Source organism: Dysidea avara, chromosome 9 (assembly GCF_963678975.1).
Source record: "Dysidea avara chromosome 9, odDysAvar1.4, whole genome shotgun sequence".
NCBI classification, from domain to species: Eukaryota; Metazoa; Porifera; class Demospongiae; order Dictyoceratida; family Dysideidae; genus Dysidea; species Dysidea avara.
The window spans coordinates 4,244,701-4,262,693 of NC_089280.1; the positions used below are offsets into that span (position 1 = coordinate 4,244,701).

General features: G+C 36.9%; 1 protein-coding gene across 1 annotated transcript; it reads right to left on the minus strand.

Annotated features, from left to right (window-relative positions):
- Positions 1–745: 745 nt before the first annotated feature.
- Positions 746–17,815, minus strand: LOC136266187 (protein NLRC3-like). The gene is made up of 3 exons (XM_066061184.1): positions 17,716–17,815; positions 10,071–10,502; positions 746–3,341 (listed from the first exon to the last, which is right to left on the minus strand). The coding sequence occupies exons 1-3, from the start codon at positions 17,762–17,764 to the stop codon at positions 925–927; spliced, it is 2,898 nt and encodes a 965-aa protein (XP_065917256.1). The 5' UTR covers positions 17,765–17,815; the 3' UTR covers positions 746–924.
- Positions 17,816–17,993: the final 178 nt, after the last annotated feature.

Consider the following 17,993-nt stretch of genomic DNA (forward strand, 5'->3'; position numbering starts at 1 on the left):
CACAAACAGTTGTAACATTTGAATCACAGACGATGCAATTGTAGTGAATTTCCTGACATAACTCATAAGTATAGGGTAACTATATCAAATGCACAAAATATTTTGCATGATCAACAATGAGGCCATGACTTTACACAGATACACTAAGTAGCTGACCATATCACGAATGCAATGGACCCCTAAACACAATAAAAGTGCAGAAAAGTGATATGCAAATTTAACCTCTGCTTTAATTGTGATAGAGACTATGCGACCATCCCAGCAAAAACCTGCCGTAACTTATTCACATGCTCATGGGGAGTTCAAATGTCTTTGGTAGCCTCAGGGGTATGCATGTTGGTTGCATTGGTTTAAAATATAGTAGACTCAACAAGAGTGTTGTGGAAGTATAAAATAGACCTCGATGAATTTGCCAATTCATAGTGAACATTTTAAGCCAAAATCCCAACTATCAATGCAAACAGAAGTTATGGTAGGGCATTTAAACATCTGTAGTGTATTTTCAGTCAAAATGTTGTACAAATTGCTTTCATCGTTCTCCTAACTGTCTAGCACTATAATGCCAACTCACCATGAAACTTGGTTATCCCACTTAATGGACACTGTAGACAACATTGGATCGGAAATGGCACAAACTATGTAATGAGGTTGCAACATATTTTTATGTCAGGGGATGACCAGGGCAATGATCCCTACTATCTTATAAGAACCCCAACTTTCCTTATACGTATGCCTATAATCTACCTTTGTACTTAATATTAACATGGTATAAACTTCTAAAAGAATACAACAACATATAAATACATACATTATAAGCATTTGCAACATTCTTTAATATTAGTGCTGGTCCAAACTTCTAAATATTTTAAATGCATGATGATGTGCTTGTATTAAAGTATAGAAGAGGAGCTTGTTGTAACCTATTTAGCAAAACCTTAATACTAACTTTGGGTCTTGATATTTAACTCTTCCAACATTGATGCTTTCCACTTGGCTTTTTAGACGATTGCCATCAGCAAACCTTGTGGGAAATCCAATATTAGTAATTCTTACATTTTGAGATAGGCTCTCCAATATTAAAACTGCCAAGTCTTCATCCAAAGTAGCATCACCACATAGCAGAAACTTCTGTAATGTAAGATTACTACGAACAGTTTTAGCAATCGCCGTAGCCCCTTCTTCGCCAATAGCATTGTTACTAATGTTTAGTACTACTAAGGAAATATTGTTTGAAAGTGCATCAATAATTGCAACTGCTCCGCGTGGACCAATACTGTTGTTATTGAGGTTTAATACTTGCAACTGTAGGGATTTTCTAATCCCTTCTGATAGTAACTCTGCTCCAAAATCTCCAAGTTTGTTATTACCGATATTCAGTTCTGTCAAGAAAGTAATCATTTTTGCTAATGCTGTTCCTGCTGGTGCTGTAATGTTACAACCCCACAAGTTTAAAGCCGTTAATGAAGAAACCATGACTAGAGAGATGACATCAACACGTTGAATCTGATTGCTACCTAGCTTCAAGGTATGTGACTGAAAGTGATTAACAAGATCAGCAATGAAAGACATCGATGCTTCAGTAAGATCATTGTCCATAACATTAATTATTTCTATTGTTATCTTAATCCCACCATTTCCGCACAAAAACTGGCTAAGCCGGTATATACCATGATCTCCAATATGACACCCAAATAGGTTTAGTTCTTTGTACCTACCAGGTGACCTTAATAAAAACAGGCATAGTGAGATTAAGTGGTTTGTCTCCACAAACTTATTTTCAAGAGTAATGGTATTGTCAAGTGTATTTGCAAGCACTTCGCATAAGCTAATATCTTTGGCTTCATAGAAACACTGATACAACTGAAGGACTTTACAATGATCCTCCAAGATGACTTGTGAGATCTTCTCATGATTAGAGACAAACTCTTTATGTATTTCATCTGTGGTGTAACTGTTTTCACTAGGTATAACTGTGGATAAAAGAAAATCCTTTGAAGCAAGCATCTGCTGACCATACTGCATAGGTTGACCATAATTGGCTACATAACTTCTTAAGGAAGTACACTGTCCACCAGTTATGCCAAAATAGAAGATCCACATGTTAGAGAGACGAACACTCAAACTTGAGTCAGCTCTCAAAAATGACTTTACCAAGAGCTCACCCACTTCAACTTTTGGTAAGTTTGAAACATGAAAGGCAGCAAAATATTCTTGTAGTGAAAAGTGAATGAAATTAAAAGAGGAGGTTGGTGCAGCAACACTATAGTGCTCAACAGACTGGAGCAGTCCATAACATGTAGGATTGTCTCTAAGCAACTCTGGCAAGTCTTCAAAGGTAAATACGATCTTGTCTTGTACAAGACCTTGAAATGCTAATTTTGATAGCTGAAGCAACATCTCACAGGCTGGTGGTGGCAAGTGATTAATTTCATTGATCACCTTATCCTGGTGCATTTCTTTCAGATTTTTACGGACTATGAGAATGATAAAACTCTTGTACAATTCAGATGTAGTTGTTGGAAGGTTTTTGTCCATTTTGAACAAATCTATAAGCAATGACAAAGTTAATGGTACACAGCAAACAGCATTGATACTAGGATGCTGCTGAAGATATTTGATTAAATCCATAGTCACCGAAGAATCCTGCAAGGCTTCAGTGATATATTTTACCCTGCTAGAATTGCTAAATCCAAGAATCTCAATTCTACGATCAACCAAAGGGCACAGTGAAGATGAAGCAGTAGGTCGTGAAGTCACTATTACTCTGGCATTAGTTAAGTATTTCCCTGAAATCAAGTCGTGCAAAAAGGAAGAACAACACAGTTCAGAAGGCATTTCATCATAGCCATCAAATAGAAACAATACACTTTTTCCATTTACACTTTGCAAATAGTTGCAGACTTGCTCTGCCTCATTGGTTGACAGTGTGAAGCATTGAACCAATTCAAGTAATGTGGTAATCTTCTGCACAACAGGATCTCTTAAAAGCAAAAGAAATAACAACTGGTAATCAGTAAGCATGCTTCCCTTAGCCCAATGGTAAGCAACTTCTTTGGCAAGAAATGTTTTTCCGATCCCAGGAATTCCTTCAATTAGTATTCGACTTGGTAAACCTTGCTTTGATGAACTACAAAATAATGATGTTACTGTTGTTAATGTTTGGAATGTGGTGCCAAGTTTGTTTTCATCTTTTTCTGCATATGAAAGATCAACTGTTTTGGTTCCATTACTTGTTGTCAATACATCAATAGGACAGTGTTTAGTCCTAATAGTTAGCAATGGCTCTTGACTGAATTGACAGTTCATTTTGTATTCTTTTTTCAGGCACTCAGCAGTTTCTCCTACATTGAGGAGTAGTACAACATTATGGTTAACTATGTAGCTATAGTATAGTTATCATACAGTGGATATACATATACATACATACAGTACGTACTCAATACACAAGTATATTAGCTACATATTCACCATTAAAAAAGGTAGCATACAATTAATGCTAGGAAATTATGGATAGTACGTAGCTATAAGTGTTGTGTAAAAAAATCATGTAAAAACTTTTGTATCATTTTCTACAGCAAAATGCAGTATAAAACTACAATGTTTTTTGTGCCTACAAGGCACTATGCCTAACCTTTAATTGTACTCTGTATGTTCAATGAAAATAATCAAATAATTGTGATGTTACAATTACCACAATCACTCAGGAGGTACAATATAATGCTTAAAGTACCACCTATGCTTATGTGTACAAAAACTACAGCACATGGGGGTGCCTCGAGGCAAATACAGCACTTGACTGCCTCGTGGTGTACTAGTCTCTCAACATGCTGCATGACAGTGCTTTATAATACTAGTATATTAAAAATTATAAATTAAAAAATAAAGTAGGAATCCAAACGATAAAAAGTAGTGAAACAAGAGAAGAACAATGGTAGCTATTACAGCATAGCTCGGTGGGAAATCCCTACTTTGGCATGATATAGCCATTATTTTGTGTTCAATTCCAAAGTAGGAATTTCCCACCGAGCTATGCTGTAATAGCTACCATTGTTCTTCTCTTGTTTCACTACTTTTTATCATTTGGATTCCTACTTTATTTTTAAATTTATAATTTTTAATATACTAGTTTGTTTAGTTTTTTGTTAAGGCATACAGCTAGCTATAAACATGTGACTGTTCTATAAGGGTGACTGCTATGTTAGAGTATCTTGAGGCAGCCTGCAAGATGTGCGCTTGACAAAAAGGGGCGTGGTTTCAATTGATTATAGAGTAAGTCGAGTCGGCCTTCCAAATTGAAGGTGTGTGGTCACTGAAATACAGCTAGTGCAAAAGGAGTGTGTCATCGTGGTTACAATCGATAGATCGATAATGTGTAGAATGAAGAATGGGCGTGATCTTGTAACCTATCATGAAGCTATCCAGTACTAGTACCTCCATACAGTACCCTCTGTAATAGATTATATCAGTAAGGAATATAATCTATTCCTCCATACAGTAGCGTAGTCTAAGCGTATTAAATAATCTTGTGACGTCTATTATGCTGTTTACAGAAAGTGTTGATATGGAAAATTAACTCCACGATATGGTTTCGTTGGATGAAGAAGACAAGCAGCCTGATTGAAGATAAAAGAAAAGACAAGGCGCAGAGGGCACACACTCGTCGGAACCCCAAAAGGCATATCCCACTGGTGAGTTTGTTATTGTGGCATAAAATGGTGGCCGTGCGCTGCTTTGTTTGGGCTCTAGGCTTGCGACTGTGGTCAGTGAGTGAGGCGGTGAGGCTAAAATTCGAGTTTTGGCAATTTTAAAAAAATTTATATCCGGCCACCTGTAAGCGTTTTGTTGTATTTAATGCTGTTTTATGTACTATATGGACTAGTACTACTCCGTAAAGGTGATTTTCGTCTCGTAAGATATCTCTAGGATGATTTTTAAAGGCAGAATTTTTGGCGGCGCGCCAAAATTTCACCTGGATTTCTACTTAAACAGTACGACCGTACCATTTGATAGTACTGTGGGTCGGCTTGAAAGCACTTGATTATACATATAATACCACAGACTGCCTGGTAAATATGCACATGTCTGAGGGCCACAAGCAAAGTGCGTATATACCAGGCAAAGCATGAGTGCCTGTGGCTTAATTAATATTGTGTCATGTGGTTTATTAATTACCTACACATGTGGGAAACTGCTGGTATGCTTCACAAGTGTATTTATATCAGCATTGAAACCGGGTCGGGTCATCCGGGTCACATTTTCTCCGGGTCCGACCCGGATTGGATCACGCGAGAAACGAAATTGTTCGTTAGACAACATGGAAACGTATAAACGCTAGTTGCGTAGCTCTTTCATGGGCCATGTCCGCTTATTGCGGTATAAACATACGATCAGCCACGCCCATTTATTAGTAAGTGTAGTCTGTAGCACGAAACAGTGTCCGTTGGCTGTCTGCAAACTTACGTGGAGCCACACCCACTAATTAATTATTGTAAGAGTTGTATATAGTCTAGTCTTGCAGCAGGATAAGTACTTTTGTGAGCCACACCCACTTCAATATATCGGTGAAATTGTAATACTAGGTATGCACGAAGCCACACCCAATTGCTGTCTGTAAACTCACAGTAGCTATTAGTAGTTACGTGGAACCAAAACCCACTGGCTGATTTTAAATTATAAACTTACCGGCTTAGTTATCACATAACTACTTGTTTACTCAACAGGAATCGAACGCTTAAAACATAGTCTCGCTTACTTGAGACTACCCGAAACATAGCTCTTAACGCATGCTTCAGCTTTAATTAACCCGAGTCACATCCAGGTCAAATCCAGGTCAGCAGTAGTGACCCGATTTCAACGCTGATTTATATTGGGTTATATTAATTTCAATAGTAGACACTAAAAACAATGTAAGAATAACGACAAGGCATTGCTGTGGTACAAGTTCAAAATGTACGTGCAACAACACAAGCATACAAAAAGTTCAATTGTGGGTTTATACAGTGAGCAAGGATACAACAATTCATACTAGTAAATCAAATGTTAGAAACTGAAAACAGGACAAGTAAGCAAACTCTTTATCAAGGTTTATATCACAATATCGTATGAACATGCATCACAATATAGAACTAATTGTAACGTTTACAAGACAAACATCATACAGTGTGATAGTACTGTTAGTAGGGACCATAAAAGTTTCCATGAAAAAACATCACCGACGATGAGGCAGTATTGGTTATGTAAAACTAAGCCTTCACATCGACCTGAAATGCTTTCAACAAGTTGCTACAGAATTTTATTTATTAAACGGAATTTTCTATTGACTGACTGACTGAGTAACTGATGTCTTCAGACAAGAGTAACTCAATAACGGCTAAGGCTAAAGGGTTGATTATTTAACTGTTCCACGTTGCTTCAGCCGGACATGTGCCTTTTGGCATACCACAGTAAGCACAATGCAAGCATCATGGCCAGCATCTTCCTTTGTGTCCTGTTCACACAAACCTTAAAACCCAACAGTTTACTTTCGGGTTGGCATATCTACCACTAAACCATCAACACATAACTTAATTAAATTTCATATACCATATCCCACATATGCGCAAGTAACTACAGGGCTAATACTATACCTTGACTGATGTGCTGGTCCAAGGTGAGCGTTTTAAGCCAAATTGCAACATTGTAGACTAATCCAAACGGAAGTTATGGCTGCGAATGTAAGTGCCTGTAGTTTGTTTTCAGTATAGTCGCTGTACAAATCGATTATATACCTTGTTCTTCCTACTGTCTATCACTATAATTCCACAACTACACACCACAGAAGGCTCAAACTTTGGTGGTCCATTCCTTGGACACTGCTGATATTGCTGAGTAAATAAAAACATTTTTTTTAATTGTGCGAACAAGTCGGGTTTTTGCTGAGACGGTCACATATTGTGACAGCATTACAAGTAAGTGTGCAACAGCCTCATCTCAAATGCAGGTCTTCCTTGTAACCATGCTTATATCCTCTACCTTACTTGTAGGATGTACTTTTAAAGACCTGTCATCACCACACATGGTGCTCTTTTCATCCAATCATGTTATCACAGGAATGTGGAAACTGACAGTATGGAACATGGCACTGTAGTAGGACGTAAGACAGATATCAACACTTAGTCTGTAACAAGGAAAACTAGAAATTTAAGTTCAATTAGGGAAAGAAAAGAAATAAGGGAGGTCACATACCTGTAGCTATACTAGTGTACCCCTTGTTGTCAATACTAAAGTCATGACTGAAGTAGGGGTTAGATGTCTGGCAGGTGTAAGTGGTGTCTCCGGTTTCATTGCCTTATTTTTATGATCCTATTACAATTACTAATTATTGCTTGTTTAGTTCTTTCGTAATATGTGACTGGATTTGCGAAAAGAGGTCTTCCACACACATCCAATTTACCAACTTTGACAATTCATAACTTCAGCTTGGGACATTGGAAACGGTGGAAATTGAAACTGAAAAACTAAAATTGGTCAAAATTTCATATTAACAGGTACCTCTTAACAAAGACCACCTCTATAATAAGACCGCCTCCAAAATAAGACCACCTCATTATAGTAGCTATGTTAAATAGGTCCAAAAATATGGCTAAGGTGTACTCATAATGTAATAAAGTATCAATCAATCAGACAGTACTTAAACGATGACAGCTGCAGGGTTGTACAAAAGGATATACTATCTTACCACGCCAAGACCTAAAGTCCATGGTCATGTCACAAATGAAAATGGAGCAATTGCATGCATAATTTACTCTGCTGATACTGGATTTGATAATGGATTTGATAATGGATTTCTCATGAATTGTGCATGATTTAGGAGTTGCAGTTACAAAATCAACATTAATGTTTCTTGACTTTGTGTCTTGATAATTGTTAGGCGCACATAATAAGCATCTTCAAAGATTTAACAACCCGAGGTGACATCAGTAACTACCGAGGCACAGGTAATTATTGACATCACCTCAGGTTTTAAAATCCTTGAAGACGCCTATCATGAGTGTCTAACTATTACCAAGACACAAAGTCCAAGATCATTAATTTAACTATGCAACTCTTAAATCATGCACAATTCATGAGAAATCCATTATCAAATCCAGTATCAGCAGAGTAAATTATGCATGCAATTACCCCATTTTCATTGTGACATGACCATGGACTTTAGGTCTTGGCATGGTAAGATAGTATATCCTTATGTACAACCCTGCAGCTGTCATTTTATTTTTTTAGAACTGTTTGATTGATTGATACTTTTTACATTATGAAGACACCTAATGGCCTTTTTGTTAGACCTACTTGACATAACTACTATAATGAGGTGGTCTTATTAGAGGCGGTCTTATTATACAGGTGGTCTTATTACAGAGGTGGTATTTGTTAAGAGGTACCTGTACCAATTTTAGTTTTCGGTTTCAGTTTTTCAGTTTTCAGTTTTCAATTTCCACTGTTTCCAATGTCCCTTCCAGCATATTTCCTTGAAATCTGGTCAATAGGGTGCACCAACATATGTTAGAAAATGCTATGCATAGTATGCTTTGATCTTTGACAGATAATGAGGTCTTTAAAAACCATGAAGAAACCTGCTAGTAGGTTTCTAAAATGGTTAGAAACTTGCTAGCAGATAGACCTCAGCATTGCAAATCTCACTTTTGATCATTGATTTGCTATGCATGCTCTGCAAAGCATACAGAAGCTAATAGCCCATATACCAACAGAGCTTGACCTACTCCATTCCTTTCATAAGCACACATACACCAATTCGATTATGGGAGCTAGACTATAACGTTGTAGGTACGTTTGCTATCATAAACGGAGAATTCCAGAAATATAATGGAGTTCTATTTAATGCCCGTCAGTGTTTCAAGCCTGTTTAATATGCTTTTACTGTACTGTAAGCGGACTCCCTATTAATAGGTAAGCTTTCTTGTAGACTGCTTATTTGTTTCTTGTAAAAAAAGTTATGTAGGTGTGAAATCGTGTATATATAGGCTTAGTAACAGAAGGCCTAGCGTCAGACCACCAATGACAACAATGTTACCACTTACTTTAAACCCTTGGTAGTGCTGGCTTTAACTTTATTGTCACAGTAGCTATCACTCTGTTTGATCCACCAGCTAACAGAAGCAGCGATAATGTAGCTAGCTACAAGCTTTAATTCGAAAACACGTTCAATCTTCTCTACTGGTCGCATGACTTGTTTTAACACTGTGACGATTTTGAAACGACACATAACTCAATCCCACAATGGTTCCACCTACATAGCTATATATATATATATATATATATATATATATATATATATATATATATATAATGCCTGCATTTTCTAAGTTGGTTAGGAACCATGCCCTTGGCTCTTCGTGTTTTAGAAACCTCGCTTCGCTTGGTTTCTATAACCACGAAGACCTTCGGTCTAGGTTCCTAACCTATACTTAATGGATGGTGAAAATTTCTGGCTTGTATCATTTTTGAACACAAAGTTATGGTCTTCCAAGTTCATAGAATTGGATGTGTGTGGAAGACCCCTTTTCGCAAATCCGGTCACATATAATTTATGACTGGTGAAATACCACATCAAAAGAATGGTGCCAGCTATCAATTTCATATCTAAATGTACCCCTCGAGTATTAATTATCATACAGCACAGTAGTACTGTATGATGGAGTCATGAAGGTTATGGCTTCTCTGTTCAAACATGTCCAGCCTCATTTTTCCTTCATGCCATGGTTAAGTAACTTTTATTGTGATTGCATTGAAAGCAGAGATGGTTCTCATACTGTTCCTCACTTGTAATATATGCTGTGAAGATAGCTGAAAACAAAACAACAGTCATTTCACTTTTCAGCAACTGGTAGTGTCAGGGTGCATGTTCAGTCATGCAATGAACTCCTATCATGCGTCTGGTGCCATCCTTTCCTATGCAATGGATCACCAGCACTGAGTTATATCATTACAAAGGAAGTACTACTTTCAATAAGAACCCCAAGTAATATTTCTCAGTAAAACGCACATAAACTTTCCACAAAATTACAAGTACTCACTCAAGAATAGTTGCTGTATTTGTTGCTCAAGATCACTGGCCACACTGCTAAGCCCAATGAATTTCATAGCTTTGATCAGCTGGTCCCACGTAGCATTACTGGACTGGTCCTCCTGCCATTTAGTAAGCATCTTTGCACAACAGTCCTTATGATTGAGCTTGTCTTTTTTTGCAATTTGGTCTAGCAATACAAAAGATGTTTCGCCAAGCAGTTCCAGCCCAAGTTCATACCAGTGTGTTGCAACCAATGGGACTACATTATTCATTAACAGCTTAGTAGTAGGGAGTTCAGCAGTGCTCTTCCAAATGGAGTTCCGTTTTACATCTTCGTCATCTGGCAACAGGTGATACTGCTTTGTGGTAATTGAAGGAGCATTTACTATCAAAGTATTTAATAAAGGAGTATAGCTTTTCCTGGTGGAGTGCTCAATTCCTGTAATGGTAATAAGGCTGTATACAACAGATAGCAATTAGCTAGATACAAACTGTTAAATATCAAGCAAGTAAAATACTGTATGAGTAACTTTTATGGACAACCATACAACAAATTTTAGTGTAATATAACAAAATTTGCAACACTTATCTGGTAGGGCCGAGCGATACTACCGTTTTAGCGATATATCACGATATTTTGAAAGTATCGACATTGCAATATTTTGTTATTAACTATCGTGATACCATGCCTGTACATTACTGTCATTAAAAATCCATTTGTTATGCAGTACTTGGCTAAGAATCCTTGTAAATGATAAAGCCCATCCAACTGGTTTCTCCTGCAGAGAGGTGTGAACACAATAACAACCTCAAAGCATGTGTTACAATAACTGTTACTGTAAACAAGGATTATAGTGGCTAGTTTGCTATCACCTATAAGGACTTCCTACAGGAATGCTGAGCAATACACTATGTGGCACCAGCTATGATTGACTTATTTGTAAGTATCGTAAACTATTCAGTATCGTGAATAGTGGCTTTAGTATCAATCGTGATACTAAAATGGCAGTATCGCTCAGCCCTATTATCTGGTTGTTTACTTGTTTTCTATTTAAGGTTTTACACAACAGGTGTGCAGGGCTCAGTGGTGCTGCAGCCTGTTTAAAGATGCTAAATACATACTAGTTAAAGCACCGCTGTGAGTGCAATATGAAAAAAAATAGAATGAGGGCATGGGTGAGAGACTAATACAACACGAGGTGAAGCTGAGTGTTGCATTCAAGTCTAAAAAATGAACGCTCACAACCAGAAAGAACTTTAAACCACCATCACACTTGTGCATAAAGAAAAAAAATAGCACTCTGTTATGGTCTTCGAGCCAAATACAGCACTCAGTCTTGAATTGTGTTGGTTTTCAGCTATCAGACAATCGGATAGTGTCAATACAGTACAAGTTTGATCATAAAACAAACAAACAGATAGCATCAATTTGGCTACTTCTGGTAATTACAATGTAATGCTCGTGATCAACAGTGCTATATTTCTGTACGCAATGCTGTATTTTCTTATCAGTGCTGTATGGAAACAATAGCTCATATTTGTTTGATCTTTGCCCATGCAAGTGCTTTAATGTATGTTTGTAGGTAGTTCAAGCTTAAGTGTGGTATCAGCACTGCACAATGTAATAACAGCTGGTGCGAAGTCAAAGCAATAAAGTAATTTAGTGTCTCACATTTGTGCATGCAACAAAATTATTTATTTCTTATATACATACATATACATTAGCTGCTATGAATTCTGCAAAATTAAGGATTGATTCTATGGCTATATAATGAATCTCATTTCACTTGTATTGTAACAAGGATTAAATCAGTCCTACTTCATAAAGCATTCTAAAGTTGCCTCTCACATTCGTCCAGTGACCACATAGTTTCATACATCCAATTTTTTGCCAGGTTTTATATATGTTAAGTAAGCGCATTTCCTATAGATATTATGCAATCATCATCAGACAATATGACAATTGGTACTATGCTAAGTACATTCTATTTCATTTGCAGTGCTTTACTTTCTATAGCGTGATCTGATTGATTGCAGAGGTGCATCTTGTATTGTTCTTCATTGGTAACGTTGTATAACATGTTGAACATAGCTGAAACTCAAAATGTTTTTTTAATTGTAAAGCGGTAAAATGTGTAGGAGATATTTGGAAAATAAAAATAGAAGTTAAATGGTGACTTTGCACATTTGAGTCATTGACAATTAGGATACACACTATAATAGTTGGCATTTAATCCCTACTTCAGTCATAGCTAGGAATGCAATGTCAACTAGTATAGCTGGAGGTGCCGACGACCTCCTTGTTTTTTTTGTAGTTTTTTTTCTGTGATCCTTTTCCTTACACTTGTATAGGTTATCCTTATGACTTGTACACAGCAATGACCCAGTGAGCTGGTCACCAGATTACAGATTGCAAAAATTACATATCACTCTCAGGGTTAAATAATTCCCAGCAAAGTCAGAGTCATCAAAGTCAGAGTCATCTTGTACGGGTAGCAGATTTACAGAACAAAACAAAGTGTTGTAACAGAATGACACGATGCATGAAAGTCAGTAGTTTAACATCTTAGATTAAACTTTTTTTCTTATCCTTCTGCTATTAGTCACAAATGAACATATTTTTAACATAGCAGTGCATCCGTGCACAGTTGTTAATCATACAAAAAACATATATTAACATGTGTGGAACTAACTATCTATGATAAGTTGAAGAGGACTGAAGCAATAAAAATCTGATTATATTTTGGACATATATCAACACTGCGTACATGCACACATGCACAACAGTAACATACAAATGTTACACACAGCAGTTTTGTTCAACAGGACAAAATAAAAAGTGCTAGAGGTGAAACTTAGAATACTTCATGGTTAACTATCACTTCCTGTAGGTGGCTAAACAATGAAGCCACTTAGGTGGCTTGCGGTTATAATGTTTGGTTTACACTTCATAGTCATCAGCCCCATTTGGACATTTGAACACATGATCCAAGCATTCTCTTATAGTGGAGCTCACTTAGGCAAAAACTAAGGTCTATTTTTGCTATGATTACGCAGGCATGCTGGTGGAATAAATTGTCATTTGAAGTGTCTCACAAGTGGGGAGTCTAACCACCAGACTAATAATAGCAAATGTGTGTATATTGTCTAATTTTTTTTTTTGTATTTGCCATTTTTGTGTGTTCTTCATTTTATACTTTATCTCTGTGTACTTTTAAGTACTCTGGCATGACAGAATGGCTATGCTGAAAGTCCTGAGTCTAACCCTTAAACCTACAAAGAATTTTCTAGGTGGAGTAACTTAATTCTTATAGCCTACAACTACACAATGATTCCGAAAGTCAGTTCATTGAAGAAGGTTAAATCTGTAACTACAGTAGCTTACTTATTATGAAGTAATGAACAACAGCAAGTTGCACCTCAGCGTTTCAACATACTTGTCACGTGTTTAATTTCGATCGTGGGTTTACTCACAGGAGTCATATATGGCATGATAGAAAATTTAATGGTGAATTGAATGCAAGTTGTCGCAAGATGATAGAAGCAACCACCATCAAGTTATGGACCATTTTATAAGGTATGTAAAGGGTTCACATGTTTCCTTACTGAAAAGTTATTTGCACAGCTAGTTTTGGCCTCACCGTTTAGTGTTAGGGTAAAACCCTAGGTATCATTTTACATAAATTGCATAGCTTTAGGATGGATGCTTCGAAAGTTACAGCACTTTGTGCAAGGCACATGAATTTAAGTTTAAATCCAGTTTTCTGGTTTAAGGGTAAAAAAAAAAAAAAATCTACACATGTGTATTAGGGTTGAGACAAATAGCTTGAAGCTTTGTTTGGTTTTATAACATTCGGATGCTGCTTTTTCCCACTAAAGCTTTGTTACCATGGATACTACAAGTTAAACCAGTTGCACAAGTATTGTCGAAGCTGGTATAGTTGTTTAAACAATGGTTATGCTGGGCTATAACAAAGTGTAGGAGTTTGTACTACAGTGTGCACCCTAATAACCATCAATTGTGTTCATTAATTGTTGACATGACATTTGTAACAAAGCATCAAAGCTTTGGTAATATTTTCAAAAGAAGCTTCAGAAGGTATATTTGTACATTGTTCCAACCTTAACATGTATACATCCTAATTTTAAAAATAATTTTAAACAAGTTGATGTCGTGTTACTTCTAAAAACCAGGCACCCTTGCAATTTATACTATCCCATTCTAACTAAATTAATCAGCCATGTATATAATTTAGTTTATATTCGTATTATTAATTCAGCTAGATAATTAGAATTTGTAAATTCTGTAATTCAGTATATTCTGCAATTCATGAATTATTTTGTAATTCGGTAATTACGTTGCTATGCACTGCTAAGGAAGCATAACTATAACAAACCACTTTAAACACAGAAGTATCTTCTCAACTATTTTATACTGTGTCTATTGTGTTTTCTTTTGCGAATTTTATAGAGAAAGCCTTGAGGCTGCCCTTCATTTTCGTTCGCGCAAGTACGGGTAACATCCCCTTTCAACCCGAAGGATACACTACCTCTGGTAGCCTAAGAAGCCTTCAGTGTTGTTTTAAAGTTGTTAAACGTCTATAAAATCGAAAGGGAAGACCGTTCAAGAAGTATACGAAGAGTCACCATACCTGTATTTCAGACCACCGAGAAGAAACCACCTCAGAGCAAAGTTTATTTGTGTGGAAGTTTAATGCAGATTTAATTTAGCTTTCAGTTCTTACATGCTGGCTGCTTTTTATCGTTTTAAATGTTTTTGCTCACGTGGGTGCGTACGGACAAACAAACATAGGTAGGTACATACGTACGTACGCAAGCACACACACACGGTTTTACGAAAACAATTCAGTAAACCAGACGCATGGTGGGCACACGTCTGGTTTAAAAAGTAAAACATGGGAATAGAAATTGCTGAAAAAGGTAAAGAAACAAGAGTCAAACAAGCCAGCAAGTTAAACACACAGAGATCTCTATTTGGACTCAATGGACATGATAGAAATTACAGTATTTTAATTAGGGGCAGATAAGTACTGAGAATGCTTCTATATAATTGTTCATTTGAGGCCAAATAGAGACCTGTGTGTGTTTAACATGCTGGCTTGTTTGACCCGTATTTCTTCACTTTTTTCAGCTATCTTTATTTCCATGTTTAATTTTTAAAATTATTTTTACACTCGTTAGTTTTAGTTTTAATCCATTTATGTATAGCTAACATGATAATAAGAATTGCTAAACATGTATATCAAGTTAGTCATCATGTATAGTTGTTAAGTAGTCATCAGAGCTGGCAAACACCAGTGTATTGTTTCATTACTATTGAATGTACTTGTACTATACAGCTTTGACATATCAAACTATACGCAGCTGTGGTCAACAATAGTATGGCTTCTGATTTGCACAGCTATGTGATTGGGACCAAATATAGGTAATGATATAAGGTTTCCAAATGAACTTGTTAACATTGGATACTTATTAACACAATTAGCATGTTACTAAGTCAGAAGATCAATGGCAAAGTGAACCCACAAGAAGCAAATATGCTTGAGAATGGGTGTTATCATTGCAATATGCATTTAAAAATAGGTCATGGACGTGAAGAAAGACACAGGAAGGAAAGTTATGTAGTTGTTATCTCCAAAAAGTACTCTAGCCCTGTGAGAAAAAAAACAACTTATATAACCAAATACTAAGAATAATAAGAAATGTGGTTAAAATTACGTCAAATAAAAAAAAAAAGTTAATTAAACAATTAATGTTCTTGAAAACTACAAGGTCAGAGACATGAACTAACCGGGGATAGATTCGCCTGTGAATGAAGGCACAACTGTATAATAAGTATGCCTGTTTGTGCTGATGACCTGATTGTACGTGTAATTCTATATAACGCCCAGCACCACACCCTTGCTTAATTAGAAGATTATTTAACATCCGCAGAGTGATAGTAGCAGAGCCAGAGGCCACTTTACACGTAAACAACGAGATCACAAGTACATGTATGTTTCAATGTTTGTAACTGTGTATTTTGTATGACCCCATGCAGCCAAAAACCCATCCCTGACCAACAAGAATAATTTCCAGTAGCTTACTCGAAGGCACCGCTCATGAAGATGACAACAAGGAAATTGATCTTAATTTATTCAAGTGACATCGTTGGAACATTGCCACAGGGGACTATATCAACTTGTAGACAATAAATAAAATTTCCATACGACTAGAATCTAGAGTTCCAGATTTCCTTCTTCCTTAAAACATTATCGATTTATGCCCATGCTTAAACCATCGTAGTGTGGCAAAGGAACATGCCAGCAATGGCTGCTACTTAAATCATGGTGCTACTATTGTTTCTACAATCAGGATAGAGCAGTTTCAAAACAATGGTAACCAAAAATTATGCAATGGACCACACCCAAATCGCTATGTTTTTGTACCAGACTGTTTCATGTTGCAAGCTGAATTCCTCGCTAAATTCATGTCAAGACTTATTAATACGTAAGTAAATAGATGCCAGTGATAGAATAAAGTATGTAGGTGAGTTATTAGGCATTAAAAGATACGTACTGCCTCCCAACAGGGCAGTTTCGTAGGAAAGAGAAATGCGTAAAAATGGATTTGGCCAAATTGCGACCTATTCACCACCCAAAGGTGGTTAAAACTAGGGGAAAATTGAAGTATAGGTCTTTATCCAGCACCACAGCATCGTACAGCCACATCCAGCCATCCCCGAGTTAGCCAGAATCGCTCATGTGCTGGGATTCCCACTTCGTGTGAAAAAGCAGACACCAAAACAAGACTGCTAAACTTTAACTGATGGTTGATTTCGACAATAAAACTTAACTCTAGCAAAATTCACCACTAAGAGTCTTCTTTTGCTGGCGTTTTATCACAGTTTGGTAGTACGCCATCGCCGGTCTCGTGCCTTTCAGGAGCTCTGGCTAATCCTGGGATAGCTGGATGTGGCTGTACGCTGCTGTGGTGCTGGATAAAGACCTATACTTCAAGTTTCCCCTAGTTTTAACCACCTTTGGGCGGTGAATAGGTCGCAATTTGGCCAAATCCATTTTTACGCATTTCTCTTTCCTACGAAACTGCCCTGTTGGGAGGCAGTATGTATCTTTTAATGCCTAATAACTCACCTACATACTTTATTCTATCATTGGCATCTATTTACTTATGTATTAATAAGTCTTGACATGAATTTAGCGAGGAATTCAACTTGCAACATGAAACAGTCTGGTACAAAAACATGGTGATTTGGGTGTGGTCCATTGCATAATTTTTGGTTACCATGGTTTTGAAACTGCTCTAGTGTAGGATTTTACTATGGTCTCACTTTTCAATAATATGAAGCACCTTGAGCACTGTAACCCTTTACCAAACAATGAACAGGACACTTAACCCTACATTTTATTAAATGGCGCATTAAACAATTTGGATACTGCTAGGCTACTAGTATCTCCCGTTTTTACATAGCGGCTACCATTCATTGCACTAGCTTTCAGGTCAGCTAATGATATTCAACTTGTGCATCTGTTGTTGTTTCTACAACCGAAATGGCTGTCAACGAGACGCGGTCAACTGGTTTGTAAACCCAGCGACTTGTTTACAGAAGTTCAGTCTGTTATTATACTCACCAAGCGAACCCTGATCATCTCTCTTAACACTGCACATCCAGGCTTGCATCGAGGTCGACTGGTCAAGACCCTTGTCACACCTATTTCTGTATTTAACCGAAAGAATGTTTCTAGCGGTTTCACGTGATTTCTAGCAAATTCACGTGATCCACTGCGCAAGCGCGAATTTTTAGTTGATCAGTCATCGTCAATCATTGTGCTCAAAGATTTCTTTCCAATGTTTTGTGTAGTAGTATGGTGTAGTTTTCAGTATGTACGTGTGTTTCTACATGATTAAC